This window comes from Colletotrichum navitas, assembly GCF_030913465.1.
Source record: "Colletotrichum navitas strain CBS 125086 chromosome Unknown LY79scaffold_21, whole genome shotgun sequence".
Lineage (NCBI taxonomy): Eukaryota > Fungi > Ascomycota > Sordariomycetes > Glomerellales > Glomerellaceae > Colletotrichum > Colletotrichum navitas.
Window position 1 is genome coordinate 430,752 of NW_026850567.1, and position 22,022 is coordinate 452,773.

Consider the following 22,022-nt stretch of genomic DNA (forward strand, 5'->3'; position numbering starts at 1 on the left):
TGGATTATTTAAGAATTATTTGGCTTCTTGGTTTTGAACGCGTATATGAGTAAAATAGATTAGAGAGAAGAGAGCATTGGACTTGAAATATTTCGCCTGAAATCCAGCTCACAAATAACCAAACGTCTATGGCTCCGTTTATATTGGTGTTCTTCCATAAAACTGCAACGAGCGATGAAGACCCGAAATTCTTTGGATGCTTCTCAGATGTACTATCAACTTCCTGCTGCCAATTCTCTTAAGACTCAGGGGCCGAAATATGTATGGAGAAAATAAGACAATTTGATGTTGCTACACAAGCTAGCGACTCACTACAATCTAGGATTTGATTGCAAGAACCCGCGCTTCCCCTTTTGCTGAATTACCAGCTATTACTCCCCGGAAAAATCCCGAGTATGTCGTCGATACCAACCGTTCGAAACGCCATCGACTTCTTTACCAGCCAACATATAGCTGATATTGCGACGACCTTCAGCTCGCAGCTGCGCGTCCCAAAGGTCTGCAGTGTCAGCGATGACCCACTGGAAGCCCTGCTTCATAATCCAGTCAAAGTCGCTTCGGTGATCATGGCCATCCAATGATTTGTTCCCAACTACCGAGTCGTAAAGCGCAGGAGCCATATTTTCCTGGAATTTGAATGCAGAGTTGCTTTTTCGAATATCTGCCGGAATGCTGTAGTTTGCTGTGTCGAATCGCGTAAGATTTGAGGTGATGAAGTCGACGAAGTCTCCAGGTGCGTAGCTGTCGTAAAGTCAGCTAAGATGCAATGTACTTTTACATGGGCTTCTACTATGGTTAGAGGTGAAAGCATACAAGATTCCAGATGTACTGAATGAGTCTGTCACTGTAGCGTTGAGTATAATGTAGTCTTGCAGATTTTGCAACGGTGCACCTGTGGAATAAATCTCGAATTCGGCGCTGATTGTATAATTGGTCTTAGCCCATTCCCTGAGAGATTCGAGAGTATTCCATGAAGTCTCGTCTTCGGGATTGTAGACGGGAATGTAGGCGAGCTGAACGCCGGAGGCAAAGGCATCCTTAACCCAGCCCAACGATTCGAGCTCCGCGGGGTTCTTCCACCACTTGGCTTGCAACTTGTAGATACACCACTCGTTCGCAGGCACACCAGCACGGTTGGTGAGGTTCTTCAACGCCCAGTAGGCTGGCTCTACCGCAGCCTGGTCCTTGAAATCGAGCTGGAGCACAACATTGACACCCGTTTCATAGATGCTATGGACCATGTCCGGCAACGTCGGGACGGTCTCAATGTGTACTCTTCCCAGCTCGTCTCGAAGATGAAGGTCTTCGATGAAGCCTTTGAAATTGCTTTGTATGATTGGCGGATTATACCCCTTGCCCGTAAACGGGTTGTAAGCTGGCTGCTGAGTCTGTTCGCCAACATCTGTGGTGCGCCCTAAGCCGTTGTCGTGAACCATCGGCAAATATCCATCCCGAGAAAGATGAATGTCTGTCTCGATGCATTCTAATCCGGCCTCAGAGGCCCGGAAGTAGGCATCCCGAGAGTTCTCTGTCGTGCCGTTCCATCTAGTTGAGGTTAGTCTCTGATGCTTTGTCGACAACAAGCTTTATTCAACATCGTGCCACCGTAAAAGCATACCGCAGCCCTCTGTGGGCACACAGAATGGTCAGATCATCATGCCGATGACGAAAAGCGTCAATGATCTTCCGTACATCATATGGCTGCCGTGCTGCATAGACTACTGGCAGTTGGAGATTCCAAAGGGCAAGGACCGTAATTGATATGACAAACGACTGCATTGTGGCGGTAGGAGGTAAAATTGCAGCTTTTCCACCTTTCAATGACAATACAATGAGCAACTGCACTCTCTCATTAATATAGCGCAGTCCGGTAGCATCGGAGATTGGCACGTGTTAGTGATCATTTTGGAGAGTTTGGTGCTATGAGAGGAGAACAGCGCCAGTCCCCGCTTCGTATCCTCATCGTTTCATACTTTCACTTTGCATCAAGTCCACTTGTAGGAACCAACCATGGGCCCCCTATCAGAACTATAAATCAGTGTAAACTCAATAACAATAAGGAGACGCTTCGACTCGTAAACATGGAGATATTGGTTCCGTTATAATGTAATTTTACCCTTTCAGAATGTGTCGTAGAGGCACTTTTGGGGTAGGAAAAGGCATAAGAAAACGGCTTAGTTCTCTGCGACTTAAACCACCCAGAGGAACTGTTTTTCCGTGCCGAAGAAACCCCGTTCCGAAACGAACGGCTCGTGAGGCCGGTGAAGGCATCACGACAGAATGTAAGTATAGAGGTTTATCTTAGAAAGCTCTACTGCCCATAAGGACTCGATGAAATAAGCATCTAACTAGATCAAAAAACTTAAATTGTTCTGGCCTTTTGGTACAACATTCGAGTTGAGCTCATATTCTGCTTCCCATTGCTTCCCGAGGATCTGAAAATCAGGAATCATGTCCGTATAATTCCTGACATAAAGCCAATGCTTCAGAGTTACAGTAGCGCTGTGTGATAACAGCAACACAAATTAGAGAACCTGTAACCTGCCTGCTTTGCGTATATTTCCTTTTCCTTACAGATGTTTTCAATTCTATTACTGTCTAGTCAGGATTACTTTATCGGCATAATGAGCTGGGTGGCCACGTTAAACGGTCTTAAGGTGGAAATCTGTTGCCGCCAGAGGTTATGTTTCTGCGGTCTGAAACTATTTTGGTTTACCTATAACCACAATACTTCGGAATAGCTTTGGAACCACAAAGTTCTTGCGTTAAATTGTAAGTTATGAAAACATACTAACTCTGCAGTTGTCAATGGACGGTGTGGTGAAGGCTTGTCTGACCTTTTTCAGATTCGCAGATTCAATAATGATCTATACTTGAGTTTCGTGTTTTGCATTACCTATTCTTCATCATCCTAGTCTATTTTTTCTGCTTACATAACAGCAGGATCAAATTCCGCGCTTCACTACAGAACCACTAACTAATTGTGGCTAGTTCTGTGGTTTTGCGAGGCTAAAGTGGCATGCGTTGTAACTACTCAATAGTGGATTCCAGGTTCTTGAACTTGGAAAGTGACTCGGATTTAGTCAAATGCGATCTACGAATCTGGTTTGCAACAATACTCAGCTGCCGAGAAACCTGTCATCAGGGCGCTGAAAAGTTTCGTACCGTCGGCCTCCTTATATTTGCATGAATGGTTTGAGAATTCATATTGGATGTCTGGTCTTATTAACCTATCCTCATAGCTAGGTCCTCATTATTAAGAGAATTACATCCAAACTTTGGTTCATCCTCTTATGTTTCGTTCTTTAAAGCATACCTATCCAAGATACTTCTTCCATTCGTCAAATTCATGCAAGGCAATTCAATCATGATGTCTCTTGATCATGGTATTCTCTTGCTTTTCCCCCGATTGACCAAGCTAAGCCAAGTTAGATAAGCACTTAGAATGCTCCGATCTGGTAAAACTCAGCCGCTCTTACGTTAGTGTCAGCTGCGTCGCACAATCTCACACTAGCGGTGCATAGTCACCAGGTTATGTGACCAAGCTCCTAAGCACTAACATCACATCCAGCCACTTTTAGTTAGTCCTACAGAGTAGTGTTGGATGGAATATGTAACGTGAGCATGGTAAGACTGTGACTAGATAATAGGACCCCTGAACTAATCCCATCCTGGAAAGGTATAGAGAACGTTAAGCTTTTTACTAGAGATTATTCCCCGATAGATCTAGATTTAGTGCTGACCCATCCCGGAAGCTTGGGTCATACATCAAGGAACAGCTCAAAAGAGCTTGGAACTGATGAGAATTGGGATTGTTCAAGGGTCTGGAGGTTTGAGCAGCCCCTTCGGAGCGACAGTGGCCAGCAACCGGTCCCGTGTGAATGGTATTTGTGATCTAGGGTATATACGCAACTCTCGAGACGAGCCATCCCCAGACTTCTGCTTGTTACGTCCAAAATATACTGTTTCCTCTCAATCATAAAGAATCAACTAGTTTGGGGCTCCCTTGTGGCTGTCTGGTAACCCCCCAAGACTACAATTGGATCGAAGAAATTTGGGCCCGTCAGGAACCGGCGGGATTGCGAAGACAGCAGCGGTCGTTATAGACACATGAGAGACACCGACGGTCTTGCTAACATGTCCACATGAACAGCTAACATGCCCACATGAGCAACCTAGCCGACATGGTCAGCATCTGCAACATGGCCATGGTGGCTTACATGGCCTACATGCCGGTAGCAGATTCCATGGGTGACATGGCCCAATTGTGCGAGCGTTGAGGTATACGGTGGTGCTTAAACAAGTATAAATAGAGGTTGTTGTCGTCGCCTCGGCGTTTTCATTCTTTTACTCATCCGCATCTTGTTTACAACAGTTAACCTACTTGCTTCTTGTCTTTCCACTTTTGCACTTGTTGAGATAAAGACTCTCCAATATTACACAATTGTTACAATCATCTTGAGCAGTTCAAGATGGTGCACATTATCCCACTTCTTGTCGCCGCAGGCATGGCGATGGGAGCCCCCAACAAGATTGCTGGTCGGAATGGTTACAACAATGGTATGAGCTCGACGGCTGACAATCAGTGCGCGTCGACATCGGCAGTCACTCAGTACACGTCGACCTCGACTGGCAGTCAATACACGTCGACCTCGACTGGCAGTCAGTACACGTCGATCTCGACTGGCAGCCAGTACACGTCGACAGCAACTACGTCAACATCGACTACATCGACCCCGGCTGACCTTCAATACACGGAGACAGAACCGGCAGCTATAGCAGCGGCGGCAGCGACTGCCTTGACCTTGTCGCCTGTGTCCAACGTTACAGGCAAAGTCTTCAATCGCATCATGCAGATCTACCTTGAGACAACTGCATATGAGAACGCCATTGCCGACCCCAACTGCCAGGCTCTCATCGAGCAAGGCATCTTGCTGTCCAATATGTACGGGGCAGGAGCTCCCAGTCAGCCCAACTACGTGGCACCGGCCAGCGGTGATATCTGGGGTGTTAACAGCGATTCATTCCTCCTATTCAACCAGAATGTGTCCACCATTGTTGACCTGCTCGAAGACAAGGGCATAAGTTGGGGCGATTACAACGAGGGGCTGCCCTACTCGGGATTCGAGGGCTTCACGTACACCAACCCTGTTGAGGGAAATTACGCGCGCAAGCATAATCTCCTCGTGCGCTTCGACTCGGTTAGCTTAGACTCGGAGCGCCTGGCAAAGACAAAGAACTTGACGCTCTTCTACGAGGACCTCAACAGCAACCGCCTTCCACAGTGGCTGTTCGTCACGCCCAACCTGGCTCACAACGGACATGACACCAACATCACCGTGTCATGCAACTGGACTCGCAGCTTCGTTGAGCCGCTATTGAAGAACTCTAATTTCAACGACGGAAAGACGCTTGTCTACATCACATGGCAGGCCAACGGTCAGTATCCGTTGGCCCGCAACCATGTAGCCGGTATTCTTCTCGGCTCAGCTGTCCCCAGTGACCTGGTCGGTACCTCCGACAGCGCCTACTACAACCACTACAGCGAGCTGTCGTCGGTCCAGGCGAACTGGAACCTGCACACCCTCGGTCGGTGGGACGTCGGTGCCAATGTGTGGAATTTCATTGGCTCCAAGACGGGCGACGCCCTTCGCTATTGGAACGACACGATTGCCGGCGACAGCTTCGTTAACTACTACTGGAACCAGAGTTATGGCGGCGTTTTCAGCAACGGCTGCAATCTTCCGCACATCTACGTCGCCCCGAATCTCGACATCCTTGGAGGTGGCTACCGCACCGTACTGCCGGCTATTGCCCGCCTGTGGTACGGCTCGGGTCTGCCTGACTACTACCGCAATATCATCGAGGTGAACGATGCCCTGCACCCGCCCAAAGGCTTCGAAGTGCCCATTGGTCTCTCTACTGCTAAGGAGATCGATGGTCCTATCCGTTACTGGCCCAATGACTGATTGTATGGGGTTGTGGGACTGCGCAGGTCCAAAGGACCAAACGGCATGAGATCATCTTCATGGATTACTTTCTTGGTGTGCAATTTGGTTTATAACGTGGTGTGTTTGTGGAAGTAGTCTGTCACAGTACGTAGCAGGGCTTTTACGCCCCTTGGCACCGCTAGCTACGGTATATGTCTGTTTTCTTTGCGTGTGAACATGTTTTACATATCTTATTAAAAAATAACAAAAACGATCATTCTGTTCTATCGTATTCTATAATGTTTCAAGCCCATAAATTCCCGCCATTGTCACAGTGGCAGTTCTACTGTATGCTCTTAGACACTCAATATTATCAGCCGTGATCCGACAGTGGCAGTCAAAGAGCACCGCACAAAGTTTCGATTTCTAGTTGTTCTACTATAGGAGAGCTGGGCCATGGCACGGAGCAATACCTAAACGACTCTGATGGACGTTTCGTTATTTTTGAATTCAACTCAGTTAGATATGAGTCGCTAGCAGTACATACTAGGGGCTAATAATTGCGGGCAAGGTGAAGGCTCCTTGCAAGTTGGATTAAGTGCTGCCTGATAGATGGCGAATCTGGCGTGTTCAGAGTTCAGGATCTATATTACTTTGATGATCACTCTAACGGCATAAAGCATTGTCATGTGCCACCGCACTTGAGGCGCTGCTTCTGCTTACACGCGGGTATATATATGTTGGGTTAGTAATGTACACTAATCGAAGTATTCCTTCAGGCTTGGTGGACAATGTCTAGAGCATTAAATATACATCGTGATAATACTAGACGCCTTGGAGACCGAACCCCTGGGACTTTGCTATCTACATAACACCAAGCATTACATAGTTAGATTGTAAGTCCCATTTAAAGGCGCAGCTCAAAGGCCTACAGCCTCCGGTACATTAGGGCTCTTCTCGGCAATGTACCCAAATTTGAATAAACCCATGTTTGAGAAATCATTCCAGTATAAGACTTTCAGGAAATGCTTCAGGTTTTAGAAGGTGAAGACTCTTAGAGAGCTACGTTTACCTAAGCTTGCTGTCCTTTCACGATCAATCAGCTACGCACCTACAAGAAAAATGACTCGAACTTCGTTGGTCCAACTAGACTAGTTGAAACGGATAAGATATATAGGGACCTGTTCAGTGCGGCGATTCAGATACAAAACACTAACACCTACTCAGGCAACACAAGATACTTTCCCTGATCAGAGGTGACTCTTTACTCTGATCAGGACAGATAATTGCCTTAATCAGGGTAAAGCCAGAGCTGATCAGTGGAGTAGAACCTCCCAAGATTCTTGTGCTGTCACGATTGAAGGTAAACCATAGAAAGGCTCTCGCCTAATCAGGGGAAAGGTAGGTAAGAAAGATTCTCGTCAAAAGTTCATTATTGAATTCCTGTCTACTACCCAAGACACTGATCCTTATATCCTCTGATGTTGTGATGACAAAAGCGGATCCGTAATTGCCACTGCGCAATTACGGCTTATATCACAACATCTGATCAGTATATGCTTAGGTAACTTTCGCTGCCTATCTAGTATTCTTGGCCTGATCGCCCCACCCTGTTCCAGTAGGTATACTTGATTCAGAATTATATGGTGTAAATACTGTTTATAGGTCTCCTCAAGTCCTTCCTTCGATGTCTATGTACGGAGTATCCGTAATATGTGCCACTTTACTCGTCGCCAAGAGAGAAGCATCAATCCCCCGCATCGTTGGTCAAGCTCTCGCGTAAGATTTTCGTTCAACCCATGCAATCAGTGGATGGAGCTGGTACCCACAATTGATTATCTTCTCATCGACGTTTGTTTCATTAGCTTTGCGGGGAGTTCCGCATCTCAAAGTACGTAACTAACGGCGTCTCTAGCAACATACGGCTCCAGCCGGGTAGCTATATTGCATTATAGGCAGAATCCTTGCCAAAATCGAGAAGCACTGGCCAAAAGCTTCATCTCGACGAGAATACGCACTTAGTAAGGGGCCAGCTGCAGTGCCGGATAAGTGTCTGGAATTTCAGTGGTCAGCCAGTCCGCCCCTGACATACCTAGTGGCAACCCCCGATTACCTGCGACAATGGCCTCACCACTGGGCCATTATCGACCTCAGGGCCGTCGGCAATCGGACTTTATCAAGTTAGCGGCTCCAACAGCGACGTGAATACAGGGTTGCTGGCGGGAGTGGGTGCCTACATCGTCTTCCGTTAAGATGTTATAACCACACGTCGCATTTCATTGTGTATCTACGCAAGTCCTTCGCGGCTCTCCCTTTTTTAATTTCTCCTTGAGCCGCAGGCCAATCTCAACAACCTGACGATCGGCGGACACCAAGTATTATGGATTCTGACAGCAAATCACGCGGCCACAGCAGCGCGGCGGTCGCCGACGTCAACAACACACTCCCGGTTGACCAGCACAATGTCGCGATCAACGCATCAGGTCATGTACAAGCGCTCGAGCGGAATTTCAGTCTCCTCTCCCTGGCTGGCGTCGGCCTCGTCGTTGGCAACGTTTGGCCGGCGGTGGGCGGCTCCATCCTCGTCGCCATCTTCAACGGCGGGCCCCCGGGTGTGCTCTACGAGTTCGTCGCTGTGTCCGTCTGCTACTGGACCGTCGCCGCCAGCATTGCGGAGCTAGCGAGCGCCATTCCTTCGTCCGCGGGCGTGTACCATTTTGCGTCCGTCACGCCTGGTCGCCGATGGGGACGCGTGATTGGTTTCTTCGCCGGATGGTGGAATTATCTGGCTTGGATCCTCGGCGCAGCCAGCATGGCATCGATTTTTGGTAACACAGCCGTGCAGATGTACGCGCTCAATCACGCGGGGTTTGAGGCGAAGCCCTGGCACGTCTTCATCGTCTACATCATCGCCACGTGGCTCGCCTGCGCCATGGTGTGTCTGGCCAACGGCGCTATGCCTCGGATCAATGATATTGGAGTCTTTGCGATCTTGGCCGGCTTTCTTATCACCGTCATCGTTGTCGCTGTCATGCCTGGCCACGACGGACGGCCGCCTCATGCCTCCTCCTCCTTTGTCTGGACCGAATGGACCGCCGACATCGGATACCCCAACGGGTTCGTCTTCGTTGCCGGCATGCTTAACGGAGCTTTCAGCGTCGGTGCTGTTGATGCGACAACTCACTTGGCAGAGGAGATCCCGAACCCTCAGCGCAACGTTCCCATCGCCCTGGGGTTGCAAATGAGCATCGGGTTCATCACCGGCTTTTGCTATCTGGTCGCTGTCATGTACGCCATCAACGACTATGACGCCCTCTTCGAGTCTCCGTATCCCATTGCCGAAATTTACCGCCAGGCCACCGGATCTGCTGCCGGCGCGACTGGTCTGCTCGCCTTGGTACTCATCTGCATTGGTTTGACACTGATGGGACTGTACATCACTTGTGGCCGTACACTTTGGGCGCTCGCTCGTGACGGGGCGAGCCCTAGACCCAGCGTTCTTGGGAGAGTGAATTCCAGACTGGGAATGCCAGTGTGGTCTACCATTTTTTCAGCTGTGCTAGTAACAATCCTAGGGGCAATTTATGTTGGCAGCACTACTGCTTTCAACGCCTTTGTTGGAAGTTTCATCCTTCTTTCCAGCAGCTCCTATCTTGCTGCTATTTTGCCCAACCTCCTAGCAGGAAGGACTCGGGTCGCTTACGGGCCATTTCGTATGCGTGGATGGACTGGCTTTGCCGTCAATGGCTTTGCCTGTGCATACATGTTGGTTTGGTTTGTCATCTACTCTTTCCCTTTCGCGCTCCCTACAAATTCCCAGTCCATGAACTATGCATGTCTGATCTGGGGAGGTTTCACGACCTTGGTTGCCTTGTGGTGGCTGATGGGGGCCAGAAAGGGGTACGAAGGCCCAACGACAACGGGGGGCATCGTGACAGAAACGGAAGTCGGCGCAGGATCTCACCATCTTGCAAAATGATGTACATATCTGTATGGTTTCCCAATATCATCACTACCGGTTATCCGCTTCAAAATATTAACGCAATCAATCAATTTTGGCACAATGACTTCAGAGTGCTGCCATCTGTTATGCCGATCAGGTCTTACATAGTCTTGCTTATCCACCAGTCTCTTTTTCTTAAACTGGGAACCGTGTTGATCTTTTTTGTCTTGTTTTTGATGCTTAATTGAACCAAAGCTCACAATCAGCCTCAAAACTATTTGCAATGTTCAAGAGGGCAATGACTTTTTGGACATCAGACGTTAGAGGCGTGATTCCCGCTCTCATTCACTTAATTGCTCACTTACATCTACAGCCACTTTAAAGTCAGCAGGTTCAAGTCATGACTTCCAACACCGTCTTTTCAAGATTATGGATATGTTGCTATAAACCAGGTGAACAAATCGTGGAATAGCAGCGGCTCATATGGGCATACAAGCACCGCTGGTATTTACACCCATTGTCAACACATGAAGGTCCTTCATCATTTGGAACCAGGCACTATGTTTAGTAATCGAGCTAGTCCTGGGACTAAAACACAAGGACCGCGGACCATCTGGAGAAGGCAACTAGTGCTAGCAGCCCCTGGACTTTCACGGTACGGCTGAATCGTTCGAGGGAGCACCATGACCTTGCAATAGTTAGATCCGGTGTTTTCCGTCGTAGGCTGCCTGTGACCTCGAAACTTGGGCGGAAGGGGGGGGGACGGTCGTTGCATTGACAGAACCAATGATTCATTGACAACAAAGCCGATGCTAGAATCGACGGCGGGACATGTGTTTAAGACTGATCGTTATGTGTATATCGGTGCTTGGACTTATCGGGGTTTCAGGAATGTTTCTTGGAGATGCATCTAAGTTCACCGCATGTTCAACGAGGGGGAAGGAAGCAAGCGGCGGAATGATAGTCCGGCATGAGACACCGACCGACCAACACATCGATGACAGCAGATGTCTCAACCAATCGACTACTACCCCAACAACGATTCCTAACTTTGCCTCCCCCCCCCCCCCCCCCCCCCCTCCCATGCTGGCTAGGTAGTGAACCATACGGCAACAGGAAAATCGCTCAACCAGTGAAATCAGCTCAAAATGAGAAGCAAGGGTTTATCGTCCGCCGTCCTCTCCCATCTTGACCAGTCCTACCCGTATAATCTCGGCTCCTTTCACCGCCCCGTGAGCACGACGAGCACAGATGCCCAAATCTGGTTCAACCGCGGCCTGACCTGGGCGTACGCCTTCAACCACGGGGAATCGGCGAGATGTTTCCAAAAGGCCATTGATCATGACCCCTTTTGTGCCATGGCTTACTGGGGGCTCGCCTTCGTGCTGGGGCCCAACTACAACAAGCCGTGGAAGGTCTTTGACGGAAAAGACCTAGCAGAGACCACCAAGCGCGCTCATCGCACCATCGTGCAGGCACAGGGCCACATCGCCAAGGCGATGCCCGTCGAGGTCGCCCTCATCAACGCCCTCGCGTGCCGGTACCCGCAAGAGACGCCCGCGGGCGATTGTTCGCAATGGAACCAGGACTATGCCCAGGCCATGGACGCGGTGCTGCAGGACTACCCCAACGATCTTGATGTGGTCGCCCTCTGGACCGATGCTACGATGAATGTCACGCCCTGGAAGCTGTGGGACTACAGGACGGGGAGGCCCATCCCTGGTGCCAGGACGTTGGAGATCAAGGACGTGATGGACCGGACTTTCAAAGTGAAGGGCTCTCTGCAGCACCCGGGCCTCCTACATTTGTACATCCACCTCATGGAGATGTCGCCCACTCCAGAGGCCGCTCTCACGATAGCCGACAATCTGCGCGGGCTCGTGCCGGACGCGGGCCATCTGGAGCACATGCCCACCCATCTCGACATCATATGCGGCGAGTACCGCCGGGCCATAGCCTCCAACTCTGACGCCATCCGTGCCGACTCCAAATTTCTTGCCCGGGAAGGCCCACTGAACTTCTATACCCTGTATCGTTCCCATGACTTCCATTTCAGGCTGTATGCCTCCATGCTGTGCGGCCAGTCCAAAGTAGCCCTCGGGACGGTCGCGGAGCTCGAATCGACCATATCGGAGGATCTCTTGCGTGTCAAGTCCCCGCCCATGGCGGACTGGCTGGAGGGCTTCCTCGGCATGCGGATGCACGCGCTAATCCGTTTCGGTCGATGGGACGACATACACGCCCTCGAGCTTCCCCGGGACTCTCAGCTCTACTGCTCGACAACGGCCATGACGCACTACGCCAAGGGGGTCGCCTTCGCCGTTCAAGGCAGGGTGGAGGAGGCGGAGAAGCAGCGGGTCCTGTTCGCTAGGGCCGCGGAGCGGGTGCCCCCGTCTCGCGCCGTCTTCAACAACACGTGCCAGGAGATCCTCTCGATCGCGGAGGCGATGCTGGACGGCGAGCTGGCCTACCGGAAGGGCGAGTATGAGACCGCCTTCGGGCACCTGTGCAAGGCCGTAGAGAGGGACGACGCCCTGCCCTACGACGAGCCGTGGGGCTGGATGCAGCCGACGCGGCACGCCCTCGGCGCGCTGCTCCTGGAGCAGGGCCGCGTGGCGGAGGCGGCGAGCGTCTACAGCGCGGACCTCGGCATCGACGAGACGCTCCCCCGGGCCCTGCGGCACCCCAACAACGTCTGGGGCCTGCATGGATTCTACGAGTGTCTGGTGAAGCTCGGGCGCCACGACGAGGCCAGGATCCTCAAGCCGCAGCTGAATCTGGCGTTGGCCGTGGCCGACGTCCCCATCAAGTCGTCGTGCTTCTGTCGCCTGAAAACGGTCGATTGACAGATAAGGTACCTGAGGCCGCCGTCGCAGCGCGACCTCAGTGACACTCAAGGACCACGGGCCAGGTTATGACACTGGCTTTCCTGATGGGGGATGGGGATGGGACGGACAGCGATGGCGCTGTGGGGGAGGGGGGGTGAAACAAAGGAAGAATTTGGGCTAATAGGGACGTGGAATGTGACGTGATTTGGGGGGGGGGCATGGGACGGGTTGCATCGACGTGCTGGGAAGCATTCGGCAGATGGCGGGGGAGAACGAAACAAGTGGACTTTGTTTAGGTCTAGTACTGCCAATGATGCCCCCAGCCCCGTGGTACAGCTCACATATGTATTTGTATTTCACTTTTGTGCGCTGCATTCTTATATCAAAAGCGTCTTCTGCAAAAACGACATCCGATTCATTCTAAAGGGAGCTCCGGCTTAGCTATTCCGGCAGAAATCTTCCGCTGCACTTGTTATCCAAGAGAGCGAGCAGGGTGTGACTATCCCTCAGGTAAAGAGTTATGGTCTACTTACCACGTCCTCGACCAAGTAAGTGCTCAAGTTGGGGTGCCGAGCCGACACGGACGATTTCCTGGTTATGAAGAGACGCCTGCCTCGGGCAAAGGTTTAACGCTGCCGGCATGTCTTCTACGAAAGGCGACGGGCCCGGGGTTGGGGGCAACCAATGAGAGAACGAAAGGGGGGGTGGGGGGGGGGGGGGGATCAACAATGTAAAAGACTTCGCCGTCTTCAGGCCATTCCGTCACATAGTCGGGTGGCACGGAATATAAGCAGCGCGGGGAAATCATATTAACAGGCTAACTCACTGATCGCTTCTCTATGCAGCACGTCAACTGAAAATGTGGTCATGTGGTTGAATTCGTTGGGCCATTCTGCAAGGTTGGCGCGCGTGAGACGCCGCCCATGGCCTACAATAATTAGAATACTAGGAATGTCAAGATGATTGATTCCGTATGCCCCGTCTTCAGGAAATATCACCAAGGCCCAGATGACATCCATCTGGAATAATGTCCGCCCGCCGTTATAGCCGCTCCTCTACAAGTCTCTGCTTGCTTGCTTGCTAGAGGCCAGGCCCCTAGAGTGATAATGCATACAAACTCAATATGGGCACGAGAAAGAAACCCAACTCAATATGCAAGCGATGTCGCTCAGCGCCCAGGGCCGTGAAGAGAGTTCTTTAGCAGCTCGTACATGTCGTTGTCGCCTTCAGCATAATTATGGCCTGGCATCGTGACAGAGCTGTGATGTTGATGTTGCTGGTATGCCTGGTTGGCATTGCTCACATTCGAGCCAGTGCCGTAGTTTGTGGTAGCGCTGCCTCTAGCAGCATACCCTCCAGAAACACTGGCTGACGAAAACGAGCCATTAATGCCCGACCCGAAACCATACCAGTTGTGCTGGTCCGGCTGGTGAGGTTGCTGGTGCGTCTGGGAGGAGTACGAGCTGTAGGATACCTGTTGTTGCGGTTGGTGTTGGTGTTGCTGCTGCTGTCGCTGATTGTTGGGTCTGGTGGATGACCTGGCTTGACTGGCTGTCGTCGGGGCTCGCGTGTTCAATGACTGCAGCGTGGAAGACTGCTGTGGTGCAGTCGACGAGGGTTGGGCGTAGGAGCTAGCAGCTGACGCACTCGCATCGTTGCTACCGTAAGCCTGCGTATTACGAGTTTGCGGTTGGGTATTGTACAACTGTCTAGATCGCGGATTGATACTTGGAGTGTAAGCTAGAGTCGTGCTTTGTGACGTAATATTGCCCCTGTCGTAGTCGTAAGACGGGTAAGTCGTCGTGCTTGCAGAGGTGGTCTGTGCCGTGTAAGGCTGGTATGTCGCGAGTCTCGTGCCGACGTTGGTTGTGTTACTCGCGTCGGAGTACTTCCTATTATAGGTATTGTACTGGGTACCATTGAATGTACTGGTATCCGCAGTCCCCTGAGTGGACGGCTGGACAATCTGTTGAGGAGGGAGGGCTCGTTGCTCATTGACAGGCGTGCGAGTTGACGCTCGGTGGCCAGCCCGACTCTCAGTCCGAGCTGCTTGTCGCGGAGCCTGGAATGGCGAGACTTGCGCGGGGGTGACAGCCTTAGGAGCCTGAGCTACTTGAGCCACTTGCTGCGGGGGAGAAGGCTGATATTGCTGCTGCTGTTGCACAGCGGCGTGAGCTGCAGTCTGTTGCGTTTTGCCATGGTTGCCAAGAGAAGCCGATTGCTGCGTGGCAACAGTTGGTGCAGGTGTTTGAGCAGACTTCCGCGGCAGGCGTTGCTGCGCTGTTGTGGTGGGTGACGGTATGTTTGTCGCCTTGGAGGGTGACAAGTTATGCCAATTCTGCGTGTAGTTCGAAGAAGGGGCAGGGTCTTCGGCGGCAGACTGCTGCGGCTGCTCGGTTGGCAAGCTACGCCGTGTTGTGGGGGCTCTCGTCGACCGGGGGCTTTCCACCTCAGGCTGAGTGTAGTTGAGATTGCTGGTGTCAGGAGTAGTAGTGTACAAGTAGCCGGCATTTTCCGTGTTGGTTGGCTGGACGTAGCCCGATGTGTCCGCACTTGGCTGAGTGTAAGTCGCCGTCTCAGTAAGGGGAGAGGTCTGCTCATAACTCGTGGTAGCCGTCTGTTGCTCTGCATAGGTTACGGTAGCTGAAGGTTCTGGATACGAGGACTCGCCGTGAGATATGCTCATCGCACTGGAAGCATCTTGAGTGAATGCTAGCTCGTCATGGCCAGAGTTGAAGTAGTCCTGACTGGAAGGCTCGGCAGCAGGAGTGAGCATGTTGGCAACAGGCATGTTTGACGTGTAATCGATGGTTTCGATGTCTTCAGGCTCCTGCTCTTCAGTCTGCACGGCAGGCTCTGGGATGGGCTCGTGCTTCGGTTCCGGCTCTGCTTCGGCTTCGCCATCATCGCCACTCCCCACTGGCGTTTTGGAGCTTTCTTCCTTCTTCTTGGCTGCCTGTTTTCTGACAAGGGGATACTGGCACTCAACATCCTGTTCTTCGCACGAAGAGCAAGTAGGTTTGGCTCGATCGCACTAGTCTCAAGTTAGACGATGAGCTTCGCATGAAACAATGCCGACTTGCCTTGGCCTTGGCCCTTCTGCAGGCAATGCAGGAGCCTCTCGAGACTTGCTTCAATGGTGTACCCGCCGGTGCGGGGATCAACTCTTCCTCAGCATCGCCAGCCGCCTGGCTGGACTTCCGCGGCCGCCGCTTCTTTGCGGGGGCGGGGGTTTCCGATGTGACCTCTGAATCGTCAGCTTCCGGCTCAGCTGTTGTGGCCTGCTGGGGGCCGGGGGACGCATTTGTTGGCGACGACGCAGCGGCATCATTGGGATGCACGATTCGGAGTCTCTCGGCACCGTACTTGACCAGCATGGCAAGAGACTCTTTCTGAAGATCCGGGGATTGGTTGGCGAAGATGCTAAATTGCTCCGTAGAAAGGCTTTCTGGATCCACGCCGCTGCCACTGAGGAGTCTAATGGCAACCTCACGACGTCGAGCTGCTTCGGCCGGGGGAACGTTGAGGACCGCATGTTCATGAACTCCGCTTTGCACAGCAGCATCCGCCTTGGTTGGGACAGTGGCTGTCGTTCGGCCGTCGCCGAAAGCCTCTTCCTGCGCACCTCCAGCGCCTGCCGCTGCCTCTCGATTTTCTTTTCCCTTCTTCCTTGGCTGACCAGGCGTTCCGTCTCCATTCGCCTCGCTCCTCCTCTTCTTCCTTCTTGGCACACTGGGCGTCCCGTCCGCATTCGCCTCGCTCTTTCTCTTTTTTGGCGTCTTGGCCTTCTTCGGCCTGTCGCCAGTGGGAATCAGGGGAACTGGCGATGCTGCAGGGGGGAGCGGCCGGAAATGCTCAATCATCTCACCAACGGTCTTATGGAAGGGCGTGTGTTCGTACTTGACACTGATCGTTCGCGAGTTCTTGGAAAAGGCAATGATGAGAACGCCGCGGCAGTCAAACGCCGGCCGGCCTGGAGCATGGTCAATAGGTGCGTGTTGCCGTCGCGAATCGCATGGAGTTCCTTACCTGAGACGGAGGGTTCCAGCTCCTTCTGGCTGTAGTCTCCGACGAGAGGCTTGGTGACCTTCTTCCCGTTCTGCCTGTTCCACATGGCCACGGAGTCCTTGCAGATGTAGGTGAAGGACCAGCCGTACTGGCCACGCGAGACCTCTCGAACCACCCACGTACTCTCATCTGCGGTCGACAAAAGTCCCGCAATATGTTTCGCCACAGCTCGCTGAATTGCTGGATTGTCGTGGGGTTGGCTGATAATGGTATCGTAGGCGCGCACGATCTTCACAGGCTGGCCTTCGACGGCGTGTGGTTGAACACCATTCAAAGCGGGGTCAACGTTTTCTTGCGCATCGCCGTCGCTTGTTTGAATGGCGAATTCAACAGTCGGCGGTACTTCGAGTGTGATGGAGACGTGTTCGCATCGTGTGGGTGTTTTCTTTGTTTCGAGGTCGCGGCGGAGCAGGCTCGGAAGGTCGTCGGGATGCGCAATCGGCGGCATGCCGCTGTGCGCGTCGCCATACGAGGGCGCTAGGCCCAGCAGGGCCTCAGCCATGGTAGTGTGAGAAGCCCGACTCTGGCTGCGGTGGATAAAGATGGCAAGGCACGAAAGTCGCGTTTTCGCGGTTGGCGACTGCTGTGTGGTGACGGAATTCCGTTCAAGGTCGCCGATGGACGATTTGGTTATTGGGGTTGTCAGCCGCGTCGATGCGCCGCGTCCATTAAGATGGGGTGTGGGGATGGATGTGAGAGGTGGAGGCTGGGGCAGTGTGTGCATAACATTATAGCGGCCACCACCTCCACTGTGACCTTGACCTTCAGGACACGGACCTGCCATAGCTGAGCTCAGGACCTTTGTCGGTTCTGGGGTGCCAGGTGCCAAGGACGCGGAATCAGTCATATCTGCATTTTCCCACTTGTCGTTCACTCTTGGGCTGGAATCTCATTTTTCGTCTCGTTTGCAATATGGACACCAAAGAGATCGAGGTTGGTAAGTTATAGATATCGTCGTGCGGGGGAACGGGATATTGAGTAGTATCGTCTGAGCTGGCTTCAAGTCGATATTGTCGACGGGAAGGAGGGGGCTGCGCAAAACTCATCGCCCATCCATTTGCCGGATATCGGGAAATATTGAGCGGGAAATAGCGTCCTTGAGTACAGTTGCTCTATATTCTAGGTTCTAGGTAGGTGACGTGATATTGATCGGGCAGGTAGGTATTAGTTCAAACCGCAGGTATGAGCGACCTCCTAGGCGAATAGATTAACGATTTTTTTTCTTTTGTTCATCTTTGATCAAGGGACAGATCCTGCACGGTCCATCTGTCTGCTGAATTTCATTATCCTTGCCATAAGGCAGTTAATTTGTTGATAATCAAGAACAAAACCAAGTCCACCGCAAACCATCACGACAGACCGCACAAGTAGGCTCCTTTGACTCCTAACACAGGCTTCAAATTACATTGGCGTTTCACGAGTGGTAAAATAAACCCTGTTGCACACCAAGTCATTTGCTACTACATAGGAAACTAAGAAAACACTAATAGGGGTTTGCCCCCATTATCATTACTGAGAGAGCTTAAACTCGCAAGGGTATCAATGGTGCGCAGGTGTCGAGTGAAGCATGCGCTTTAGTAATAAACCTTCTCATCCCATATAGGAGGTCTAGCAACCTCCGAATCCCACACCAGCTTGTTCTTCTCGTCCAATTGGCAACCTTCATCCGTGATAGGAACGATCTTGCTCGTCTGGGCAATCTCCGACTTGGATACTCCAGCAGCATCCTCAGGAATCCAGAGAAGAGGGGGCAGGCTAGAGACCGAAGGAGGAAAGTAGGCGTTGTCTTGGATAGTGCCAGGATACATCTCGTCGATGGTAGCGGCGTGGTGAGGAACCAGCTGGCGGAGCGTGAGGTAGTCGGTAAAGATCCAAGGTTTGAGGAACCGTGTCACCATGTTACCTCCCTTACCCACAGTGTTGCCTTCGCCGCCGGGAGCAAAGTTCTTGATGTTTGGCACCTTCTTGAAGAGGTTGCCCGACTCGGCGTTTTGCTCCTCCGACACACCTCTACCCGAATCCTTGCGGTCGATTCCCTCAATGTTGGCGTTTAACGACTCCTCTTCCACCTGCAAAGTTCTGGGGAGTGTGTACATGAGTGGGTCGAGGACACTGTTCAACGTGAGGTGGAACAGGACTGAGAAGACGAGGAAGACAATCATGAGAACGAGAGGGCCAATGGCAACCGACACGGCGAAAAGGCCAATCATGCAAATCTCTGCCAGGTAAACGCCAGCGAACAGTTGCTTGAGGGCGCGAGGGTACAATAGACCTCTGGTGTCGACCTTGGTGTCGGTGACGAAGAGGACGTTGTAGCGGTAAGCCAGGTAGAACAAACCCATGCCCAACGTTGAGAAGAACAGCATCAAGGGTGCAATGATGGCGTAGGTGATACCTAGGGCCATGTTAATCGGATGAAAAATTTGGATGTGGATGCTGGGCTCGACGACTTACTGATAACCGCAATGGTCGTGTACACGGGGAGAACGCTCCCCCAAGAGATGGCCGCAAGCGCAGACCACTTCTGGTACAGAGCTCTAGGCGTGTTGGTGAGGAACTTCAGCACCGCCACGAAAATGGCAAACGCAACCACCTGAGTCAGAACGCCAGTCGCAAGGGTGATACCTTGAACTATGAAATAGCTGATGTAAAAGCTGGAAGACTTGGGCAACGCCATGGATAAGGTGCCGAAGATGGAGCCTGGGTTTTGAGCGACTGCCTGAATAGTGGCGACGGCCGAACTAGAGATGGTTGTGATCAAAAAGACCTGGATCAGCTGGAACCAAAAGTAGGCGTTCTGGGTGAACAGTTCGACGCGCGAGTCCGAGGGCTCGCCTGAGAGCTTGGCGCATAGGCGCATGATGACGGGCACCAACGACATGAGGATGGACAGGGCAACACTAGGGAGCAGGCCAGAGACGACTCCCATAATGACATTGGGGATCTTCTTGAGCCATGTGAGGAAGGGAACCGTCTCCAGAACGGAAACCTGCGAGATGATACCGACAACAGTAACCGGCACGGCCCAGAAGATGATCAGGGCGGCGATGAAGGCAAGGACAGCATACCGGCGAACAACTTTTTGCCACCACGACACCCTCAATGACTTCCAGATGACTTCAGTAGGCTTGATTCCGATGTACTTCGGCGTCATCTGCAAAGCTTGGTGGTGAGTGGTGACCTGGAAGGCTGCCTGGGCGTCGGACTGGGTGAAGAATTCGGCAAACACGGCCGGTATCTTCTTGGCCTTTCCGGAACGATACTCGGCTTGGGCAGCCTCGACAGCGGGGATCAAACGCTGAAGCTCAGAGCGACACCATTCGATCGTGTCAACCTTCTTTCCGACGAGACCCAGCGGGCCGAGGCGATGGGTCGGGCGTTTCTTCTGAGGGATCCAGCGAGCCGAGGCATCAGCAGACTCGGTATCTTGAGCGGTCGGGGCCTTGTCGTCTGATGCACCCTTCTTAACAGCCTTGAGGCGAGCGGCGTTAGCCAACTTGATAAGCTTGACCTGGGCCTTCTCGAGCTTCATGGCGACCTTGTCGCGCTCCTCCACGAGCTCATCTAGCTTCTCAGTGTCGCCAGTGATCCAAACTCTCTTGATGGAATCGCTGAAGAGCTTCTTGAACTTGGCCTCATCCAGGTAGGCATCGGGGACCGAGGTGAAGAGGACGGTGCGCGATGAGATGCGCTTGGAGTAGGTTGGCGAAAGCAAGAAGGCCTGGCGCAGGTTGATGTAGTAGATGCACTCCCGCATGATCAGATACATGACAAAACCGTAGAAGAGCCAGCCGAGGAGTGCATGGGCGTATAAGCGGTTGACGCCGGACGGGACCGTGACATCAATGTTGCTGTAAGACAGAACGTCAAGCTGGCCAGCATTGCCTCCACCAGTGGCATTGACAGGGAACAAGATAGGCCATGTCATGACAAGGCCGATCAAGCAGATGGTGGCGCAGATGCGAAGGAAGCGAAGGAAAAGATAAGAATCCAGGGACTGGTGCTTGAGAGCATAAATGTCGGGTATCTTCCAGAATTGACCAACCCAGTTGAAAATACCACTGGGCAGACTCGGGGATCGTTCACTACGAGGTAGTCAGCATCTGGGCATTGCAAGAGACGAGATGGCGAAATGCAAGAGATGAATTGGAAGGCGGGATGAACAATGAGATAGGATGTAGCTTAGCACAATGGGATTATTAGTTGGACTGACCTTTCGCGCAAACTGCCGAGATAGGTTCGCGGCGCATAGAACCGACGTTGGCTCCGACGAAGGATGAGAAAGATAACGAGGTAGACACCGGCGATGGGGGCGCAAACAGCCAGGGTGCTGACCAAGCCAGAGATGGAGCTGCCCGATTTGTCGCCGACAGCCTCACCTCTGTCTTGTCCACTCTGGAGATCGTCGAGGCCTGACATGGCGGCGACGATAATGAGGAATTGAAGGCCTTCCAGTCGTGATGGGTATTGTAGACGGAGTTTCAGCAGAATAGAGAAGGGGGAAGAAAACCTATAAGAGGATCTCGAAGAATGTAGGTAGATTATGTACCTATGATGGGGGCCAAGACGGGTATTAAACAGGGAAGTGAATCGAGTCAAGGATCATGTCGGGAGACAGTTCCTGGGACAGGGGCAGGGGGTAAAGAAGAGTTGACTGGCAAAGGGAGGGGATGTGCACGGGATGACATGTACGAGTCGAGAAAGCGGGAGTTGGGAAATGAGACAAATTTAGGTAGGCTGGAAAAGTTGAAGTACGTAGGTACCTAGGTAGACGGCGCAGCGCCCTTCTCCCATCATCACCATCCATTCTCCCTCTTGTCGATACCTAACATCTTGCCCCAGACATCTCGATCGTAGGGGCAGTAGCACCAACGGGGGCAAGCAGGACAAGCGCCAGGACGAGCGCCAGCACCGAGGGTTCGAAAACAGAAGGCTAACGCAGACCCTAGCGTCGGCTTGTGGCGTCGCCTTCTTTCAGCGCGACGGGCAACCGAGACATTGGGAAACGCGCCCATCTCCCAATCCTCACGTCACTCACTCACTCACTCCCTTGCTTTTCTTCCCCTCGGCGCATCGAGGCCAAGCCGTTGCATCAAGCACTCGCTTGCACCACTGCCTAGACCTGATTTCTTGTGTCACTGGTATGATCTCGCCTGGCCTAACTACCTACCTAGGTATGTGACAGAATGGCCTGTGACAGCTGTCGGTAATACCTACGTGTATCCGCATACCTATACCTGTACCTCCTGCGTA

The 22,022-nt window shown here is 52.2% G+C and overlaps 8 protein-coding genes across 8 annotated transcripts; 4 read left to right on the forward strand and 4 right to left on the reverse strand.

The window, feature by feature from the left end:
* Nucleotides 1-321: 321 nt before the first annotated feature.
* LY79DRAFT_550242 (PLC-like phosphodiesterase) lies at nt 322-1,907 on the reverse strand. Its single transcript, XM_060557548.1, has 3 exons — nt 1,619-1,907; nt 814-1,545; nt 322-741 (listed from the first exon to the last, which is right to left on the reverse strand). Exons 1-3 carry the CDS (start codon nt 1,777-1,779, stop codon nt 372-374), a joined length of 1,263 nt encoding a protein of 420 aa, XP_060415461.1. The 5' UTR covers nt 1,780-1,907; the 3' UTR covers nt 322-371.
* A 2,565-nt stretch (nt 1,908-4,472) lies between these two features.
* Nucleotides 4,473-5,969, forward strand: LY79DRAFT_589393 (phosphoesterase; the record flags this gene model as incomplete). The annotated part of the gene is made up of 1 exon (XM_060561023.1): nt 4,473-5,969. One exon carries the CDS (start codon nt 4,473-4,475, stop codon nt 5,967-5,969), a length of 1,497 nt encoding a protein of 498 aa, XP_060415462.1.
* Nucleotides 5,970-7,597: 1,628 nt separating this feature from the next.
* On the forward strand, nt 7,598-8,249 carry LY79DRAFT_550243 (uncharacterized protein). Its single transcript, XM_060557549.1, has 2 exons — nt 7,598-8,101; nt 8,168-8,249. Exon 1 carries the CDS (start codon nt 7,644-7,646, stop codon nt 7,827-7,829), a length of 186 nt encoding a protein of 61 aa, XP_060415463.1. The 5' UTR covers nt 7,598-7,643; the 3' UTR covers nt 7,830-8,101; nt 8,168-8,249.
* Nucleotides 7,936-10,130, forward strand: LY79DRAFT_162825 (amino acid permease). The gene has a single exon (XM_060551157.1). It carries the CDS (start codon nt 8,311-8,313, stop codon nt 9,907-9,909), a length of 1,599 nt encoding a protein of 532 aa, XP_060415464.1. The 5' UTR covers nt 7,936-8,310; the 3' UTR covers nt 9,910-10,130.
* Nucleotides 10,131-11,021: 891 nt separating this feature from the next.
* Nucleotides 11,022-12,719, forward strand: LY79DRAFT_589395 (TPR domain-containing protein; the record flags this gene model as incomplete). The annotated part of the gene is made up of 1 exon (XM_060561024.1): nt 11,022-12,719. One exon carries the CDS (start codon nt 11,022-11,024, stop codon nt 12,717-12,719), a length of 1,698 nt encoding a protein of 565 aa, XP_060415465.1.
* An 80-nt stretch (nt 12,720-12,799) lies between these two features.
* LY79DRAFT_162841 (uncharacterized protein) lies at nt 12,800-13,186 on the reverse strand. The gene has a single exon (XM_060551158.1). It carries the CDS (start codon nt 13,074-13,076, stop codon nt 12,879-12,881), a length of 198 nt encoding a protein of 65 aa, XP_060415466.1. The 5' UTR covers nt 13,077-13,186; the 3' UTR covers nt 12,800-12,878.
* A 2,402-nt stretch (nt 13,187-15,588) lies between these two features.
* Nucleotides 15,589-16,677, reverse strand: LY79DRAFT_162847 (uncharacterized protein). Its single transcript, XM_060551159.1, has one exon. It carries the CDS (start codon nt 16,562-16,564, stop codon nt 15,686-15,688), a length of 879 nt encoding a protein of 292 aa, XP_060415467.1. The 5' UTR covers nt 16,565-16,677; the 3' UTR covers nt 15,589-15,685.
* A 1,291-nt stretch (nt 16,678-17,968) lies between these two features.
* Nucleotides 17,969-21,467, reverse strand: LY79DRAFT_550251 (uncharacterized protein). The gene is made up of 3 exons (XM_060557550.1): nt 20,983-21,467; nt 19,224-20,854; nt 17,969-19,164 (listed from the first exon to the last, which is right to left on the reverse strand). The coding sequence occupies exons 1-3, from the start codon at nt 21,186-21,188 to the stop codon at nt 18,344-18,346; spliced, it is 2,658 nt and encodes an 885-aa protein (XP_060415468.1). The 5' UTR covers nt 21,189-21,467; the 3' UTR covers nt 17,969-18,343.
* Nucleotides 21,468-22,022: the final 555 nt, after the last annotated feature.